The sequence below is a fragment of the Lygodium microphyllum genome, chromosome 4 (genome assembly GCF_053477565.2).
Source record: "Lygodium microphyllum isolate KBCC chromosome 4, Lygodium_microphyllum_v1.1.10, whole genome shotgun sequence".
Lineage (NCBI taxonomy): Eukaryota > Viridiplantae > Streptophyta > Polypodiopsida > Schizaeales > Lygodiaceae > Lygodium > Lygodium microphyllum.
The window spans coordinates 116,669,665-116,676,994 of NC_141138.1; the positions used below are offsets into that span (position 1 = coordinate 116,669,665).

At 45.3% G+C, this 7,330-nt stretch overlaps 1 protein-coding gene and 1 pseudogene across 1 annotated transcript; one reads left to right on the top strand and one right to left on the bottom strand.

Moving 5' to 3' along the window:
• The first annotated feature begins 743 nt into the window (after window positions 1–743).
• On the top strand, window positions 744–1,259 carry LOC148037513 (17.5 kDa class I heat shock protein-like; annotated as a pseudogene).
• Window positions 1,260–3,011: 1,752 nt separating this feature from the next.
• Window positions 3,012–3,527, bottom strand: LOC148037514 (17.4 kDa class I heat shock protein-like). The gene has a single exon (XM_087677317.1). It carries the CDS (start codon window positions 3,525–3,527, stop codon window positions 3,012–3,014), a length of 516 nt encoding a protein of 171 aa, XP_087533443.1.
• Between the last annotated feature and the right edge of the window lie 3,803 nt (window positions 3,528–7,330).

A 7,330-nucleotide genomic window follows, 5' to 3' on the forward strand; every position in this document is an offset into this window, starting at 1 on the left:
GTATAGATATACAGGTGTTTGGATACACAGATGCAGATTGGGCTGGTAGTATGTCTAATAGAAGATCTACCACCAGATACATGTTCTCTCTTGGTAGTGCAGTAGTTACCTGGAGCAGCAAAAAGCAATCTACAGTTGCTTTGTCGAGTACAGAGGCTGAGTATAGAGGTGCTGCTATTGCAGCATGTGAGGTAGTATGGCTAAGAAAGTTATTGTCCGATTTAGATGTGCAAGTGGAAGGTCTAGTTGTCATTTATTGTGACAACATGAGCAGTATACAGTTGGCTAGGAGAAGGGGTCAAAGATGGCGCCGATGTTGCTCCTCTCGCCGAAGAATGGGCTTAGTGCCATTATAACAATAATCTGTGCTAATCTGTCTGTAGAGCTTGGCGGCACCTCTCTGAGAGCGAGTGAGCGAGGGAGGGAGAGTGAGTGTGTGTGTGTGAAAGTGGGAATAGATCGAGCACGCTGTCAGGCGTGGATGGTGATGTATTATAATGAAGAGCGATGCCAGAAGGGTCCGTACAATGATCGACTGCTCTGATTCGTCTTCTTGGCCTTCCGCGTAGCGCGGGCATCCTTTTAAATAGGAGCCTGCACGAGAGAGCCTAGAGGGTTCTATTTATCCTACGCTCTCACAGGCTATATATAGCCTATGCCACTATACGACGTTTTATCTCTATTTCCACTCCCTCTCTCAGACGCGCAAGCAGTGCAGGCTAAGCCAGCACAGCGATTAGAATATGGCACTGAGCCCATTCTTCGGCCAGAGCGGCGCCATCTTCGACCCCTTCTCCTGGGATCCCTTCCTGGTCAGCAGCTCCGCCCTCTTCAGGAAGACTTTTGCCGACTGGCCCTTCCGCCTCCTGGACAGCGAGCCGTTGCGGTAGCTGGCCCATGAGGCATCGGCCGTGGCAAACACTCAGGTGGATTGGAAGGAGACGCCCAAGGCCCACATCTTCCAGGCCGACCTGCCGGGGCTGAAGAAAGAGGAGATGAAGGTGCAGGTGGAGGACGGGCGCGTGCTGTGCATCAGCGGCGAGTGCAGCAGGAAGGAGGAGAAGCAGGAGGGCGACAAGTGGCACCGCGTGGAGCGGGCACACGGCAGCTTCCTGAGGCGCTTCCGCCTGCCCGACAACGCCAAGCCCGAGGAGCTGAGCGCCCGCGTGGAGAATGGGGTGCTCACCATCACTGTGCCCAAGCGCCAGACTCAGCAGCCCAACCAGCCCGCCATCACCGATGTGCCCATCTCCGGCTGAAGCCTTTACAGGATTATATTTACAAAAGGGGTTTTTAAATGCCACCATATTTGAGACTGCAACACCTTGTGAGCTATCGTGTCTTCACTAAAGTGTCCTCAAACAATTCCGTTATGTGCTTTTGTAAGTATGTCATGCATTTCATGCTCGCACACACACCTACATAACAAGTCGTCTTGCCCTAGCCTATAGAGTTGGCCTGCTACCAAACTAATAGGGTTCTACTAGATAGGAACGTATAAAGTAGGTTGGGGATAAGGGAGTGTAATGAAATCCTGTAGGTCAACTGTATTGAGGATAGCCTTCATCTTGCATAACTAAACGATGGCATAATTCATCCCATCTAACTTGGTCAAGGAAGAGATTGGGTAGGATAGGTACCTGCACTTGTGGTGCAAGAAGAGGGAGATGAGGAATGAGATGTCTTAGAAGAGGAGAGGAGAAGGGGACATATAAAAAGATGGTGAATAGGAGGGATAGTCCGATCATGATTTCTACCTTGAACCACATTAGTCTTGGCAGTGATCCTTGTGAACACAACAATATTTGTGATGATCCTCACAATCTTGGTCATCTTCATGGCGATCCTCATGGTCTTGATTCAAATCTTGATCCACATGATCATACCACCCTAATGATCTAAGATATTGAATCCTTTCAATTCGTGAAAATGAAAGCCACATAATCCTACCAGTCGTATCTGGTAGCTCCTCTCATTTGTGGGAAATAATAGAAGCAAGGTCGAGAGCAAAGGAGGACACGTGTGGAGCAAGCTAGGTGATGCAACGACTACAATGTGGTGAGTGTTGGTAAGTTTACATTCTATTTGTATCTAGATTTTTTGATTCATCAAGTATGTGAGTAGGCTAGGTGAGAAACAATCATGTGCTCTATAGGTCAAAATCCTTGAACAAATAAGGATGTATCCAATGGTCCTAACATTGAGCATAAAGTACAACCACCCAAATTTCAATCTTTGTGTTTCTCTCTCAAGATCTCGTGTCAATGTTTGATACTTTTATCACTAAACAGTACATAATATCTAAGGTATCAAGGTAGGTACATTATAGTGAATGAGTATCAATTATTTCAAACAAATGTAATGGATAGATATTAAGGCCAATCTTGTCACATTTACTCTACATAGGAGCATTAGACATAGGCAACATTATACATGAGAACAATCACAACAAGGAGACTACAACTTTGTATTTTGGTTTCTCTCTTACGCACAAAGCACATGGGCTAGCGACGTACATTTAGCAAATGAAAATGCATTGCGTTTGGACTAATAGAGGTGTATGCTAGCTAGCTGAACATTCATGGTCGAATTCGAAGGGCATGCGCACAGGTTGAGATATAGGCGATTGACAACCACAAATGTGTAGCTTGCCACCTACTCACATATGATGTCCGAAGAGGGGTTCTCGAGCCTCACTTGGTGCAACTCATGTTGCTTGCGCAAGCCTTGTTCACTCCGTAATGCGCATTGTAGGAACCCTTTTACCGAAAGAAAGAAGCACTAAGGCGCTAGCCCAAAATTAAAGAGGAAGGGGGAAACGAAGTGTGTGAAAATGTGTGTTGGTATATTAAGGTGGAAAAGTGATACAAAATTTGGGGGCTGTTGTCCCCTTTGTTGGGATGGGACGAAAAAGAAGTTTCCAGACTGCATTGCACGTGTTGTTAGCATTACAGCATGGAAAACGGTGTTTTATTTGCAACCAGTATGGGATGGGTCGTAGAGAATAGGCTTCAGCCGGAGATGGGCACGTCGGTGATGGCGGGCTGGTTGGGCTGCTGAGTCCGGCACTTGGGCACGGTGATGGTGAGCACCCCATTCTCCACACGGGCGCTCAGCTCCTCGGGCTTGGCGTTGTCGAGCAGGCGGAAGCACCTCAGGAAGCTGCCGTGTGCCCGCTCCACGCGGTGCCACTTGTCGCCCTCCTGCTTCTCCTCCTTCCCGCAGCGCTCGCCGCTGATGCACAGCACGCGCCCGTCCTCCACCTGCACCTTCATCTCCTCTTTCTTCAGCCCCGGCAAGTCGGCCTGGAAGATGTGGGCCTCGGGCGTCTCCTTCCAATCCACCTGAGTGTTGGCCAGGGCCGATGCCTTGCGGGCCAGCTGCCGCGATGGCTCGCTGTCCAGGAGGTGGAAGGGCCAGTCGGCAAAAGTCCTGCTGAAGAGGGCAGAGCTGCTGGCCGAGAAGGGATCCCAGGAGAAGGGGTCGAAGATGGCACCGCTCTGGCCGAAGAATGGGCTCAGTGCCATATTCTAATCACTCTACTGGCTTAGCCTGCACTGCTTGCGCGTCTGAGAGAGGGAGTGGAAATAGAGATAAAATGTCGTATAGTGGCGTAGGCTATATATAGCCTGTGAGAGCATAGGCTAAATAGAACCCTCTAGGCTCTCTCGTGCAGGCTCCTATTTAAAAGGATGCCCGCGCTATGCGGAAGGCCAAGAAGACGAATCAGAGCAGTTGATCATTGTACGGACCCTTCTGGCATCACTCTTCATCATAATACATCACCATCCACGCCTGACAGCGTGCTCGATCTATTCCCACTGTCACACACACTCACTCTCCCTCCCTCGCTCGCTCGCTCTTAGAGAGGCGCCGCCAAGCTCTACAGACAGATTAGCACAGATTATTGTTACAATGGCACTGAGCCCATTCTTCGGCCGGAGGAGTAACAGCGGCGCCATCTTTGACCCCTTCTCCTAGCCAACTGTATACTGCTCATGTTGTCACAATAAATGACAACTAGACCTTCCACTTGCACATCTAAATCGGACAATAACTTTCGTAGCCATACTACCTCACATGCTACAATAGCAGCACCTCTATACTCAGCCTCTGTACTCGACAGAGCAACTGTAGATTGCTTTTTGCTGCTCCAGGTAACTACTGCACTACCAAGAGAGAACATGTATCTGTTGGTAGATCTTCTATTAGACATACTACCAGCCCAATCTGCATTTGTGTATCCAAACACCTGTATATCTATACCTGCCTCATAGAAAAGTCCATAATGTAATGTGGACTTCACATATCTCAATATGCGTCTGACTGCATCCAAATGTGGCTTTCTAGGTACTTGCATAAACTGACTCACAAGATCAACAACGTAGCTCAAGTCTGGCCTTGTAATGGTCATGTAGATCAAACTCCCCACTATTCTCCTGAACATAGTAGGGTCTTCTATCTCATCCCCAACATCAACACTCAACTTTACATTCTGCTCCAATGGGAGTGAAAGTGGTTTACATGCTGCCATACTATACTTGGACAACATATTCAAGCCATATTGTCTTTGGGACAACCATAAACCGTCATTATATCTGATCACCTCAATGCCAAGGAAGTACCTTAGCTCACCTAAATCCTTCATCTCAAACTTCTTTTTCAAAAAGTCCTTAACTTCAGAAATCCCAATATCACTATCACCTGTAATAATCAAGTCATCCACATAGATGACTACGATGACCAAACCTGCATCTCCCTTTCTCACATAAAGTGAGTGATCAGCATCAGAAACATAAAAGCCAATATTGACAAGATACTCTCTGATCTTGTCAGACCATGCTCTAGGTGCTTACTTGAGCCCATAGAGCGCATTCTTCAACCTGCACACATACGTGGAATGCTCTAAATCTTCATAACCTATTGGTTGATCTATATACACTACTTCTTGCAAATCACCATGCAAGAAGGCATTCTTCATATCCATTTGCTGCAACCTCCAACCTTTGGCTGCTGCCAAAGCAATCACACATCTGACAGTTGCCATCCTAGCAACTGGACTGAAGGTTTCTTTATAATCTATGCCATATGTCTGGGCATAGCCTTTTGCAACTAGCCTAGCTTTGTACCTACTAATAGCCATCTCCTCATCCATTGCTGCATCCCAATGAGCATGACCAACAACCTCCTCAAAACATGTGGGCCCAACATCCTCAATCACTTTCACATATAAGAATAATGGTGAGCTGCATAACCTTCAAAACCAAATCTTTAAACAAGGTATCTGACCCTACTATATCTGCATACCACCGGATCACTCAATGGAGTCTTTACATTATTATGAGCTCTCTGTACACGTGGTGTCCTGATAGAAGGAATACCAAGCTCATCATCTAAGCTCTCTAAGCCACTGGAGTCTCCATCAAGAACTACATCAATGCCATCTGACACTTTATTCTTTCCTTTGTCTTTACCTGTAGTGCTACTAGATGCACCTGAAGATGTAGAGCTACTCCTTAGTCTCCCAGACCATGGACTACCAGATGATGTCTCTAGTCCACTAAGAGTCTGTGATTCTTGCTTTTCAGCCTGCACATGAGTGTCATGATCATCATCATCATCCAATGCATCACCACTAGATGCATAACAACTGCTCATTTCATCAAAGATGACATCCCTGCTCACTCTGAACATACATGTGACAGGGTTATAACAGCGATACCCTTTCTGCTCTAAAGAGTATCTAATAAAGACACATTTTTCTGCCTTTGGATCAAGCTTCTTCCGTAGCTCATCTAGCACATGAACATATACAACACAGCCAAATACCTTCAAGTGCAATACATCAAGCTTCTTGCCAGTAAAGCATTCTTCAGGATTCATCCCATAAACTGTAGCTGTGGGAGTTCTATTCATAATGTAGACAGCAGTATGGATAGCCTCAGACCAAAAATGTTTGGGCATATTCTTTTCAGCCATTAATGCTGTGCAACTTCTACAATATGCTTGTTCTTTCTTTCTGCAACACTGTTTTACTGTGGGGTATACCTACATGTGAATTGTCACTTTATCCCATGAGACCTCACAAAATCACTAAACTCATTCAAGAGGTACTCTCCCCCTCCATCTGACCTCAAGCACTTTACTTTCAAACATGTTTCTCTTTCAACAGTAGCCTTGAAAGTTCTAAAGTGCTCAAATGCTTCACTCTTTTCCTTCATAAAATATACCCACAGCGTTCTAGAACAATCATCAATGAATGTGACAAAGTATGAACTGCCTCTAAGAGATACATTTTGTGTAGGTCCCCAAATATCTGTATATGCACAACATCAAGGATATTTCTGCTTACATCTCTATCATGTGAAAAGGATTGTCTTGCCTGCTTACCAAACTGACATGCTTTGCATACCTTATGAAATTCTGCAATTCTAAATGTAGGCAAACTTGTAACCAACCCTTTAGACTGCATTAATTTCAACATTTGTACATTTGCATGTCCAATGCGTTTGTGCCAAATTTCAATATCTACAACAACACCTTTTCCTTTAGCATACATAGCAGCATTCATAGTAGGAATTCTAGCATCCATAGTAAAAATACGTCCAACTCTACTTCCCTTTGCAACCAACCTACACTTGTCATTGAAGTTTTCTACAAAGAAGCCCTTTGCATTAAATCTGACTTGCAGCCCTTGCTCTACCATCTGACTGACTAACACCAAGTTCTTTGTAATAGATGGCACATGTAATACATCTAAAAGACTCTTTGTCTTACCATCATGCGAGGGCAAGGGAACTTTTCCAATGTGTGAGATTGGGTGGCATGAATCATCACCCCTCTGCACATAACCTATATTTTGCAAATCCTGCATCTCTCCAAACCATTCTGCATGGCTGGTCATATGATTGGATGCACTTGAATCAACATACCAAACATTATCATGTGTTTCCTTTCCTGTAATAGCATTCAACATATGCTACATAACAAACAGACGTTCATTTTTGTCTTCATTCTGTCATGAAGATGATGCATAGTTTCCTTGCTGCAACTTACCACTGTGAATATCATCTTTCTTAGCATAACATTGGGCTGCAATATGACTTGTTTTTCCACAGTAGTGACACACAATACCAGAGTTGTTAGAACCTTTGTTCTGCCATCCACCTCTTCCTCTAAAGCTCCCCTTGCCTCTAAAGTTACCATGACCTCCTGAAACCTGCATATCGCCAAATTGCTGATTCAATCTGTTTTATTGGTTGTCACTACCATGTCCTGTACCACGGCCTCTTGAAGAGGACCTACCACATCCCCTTCCTGAACTGGAGTA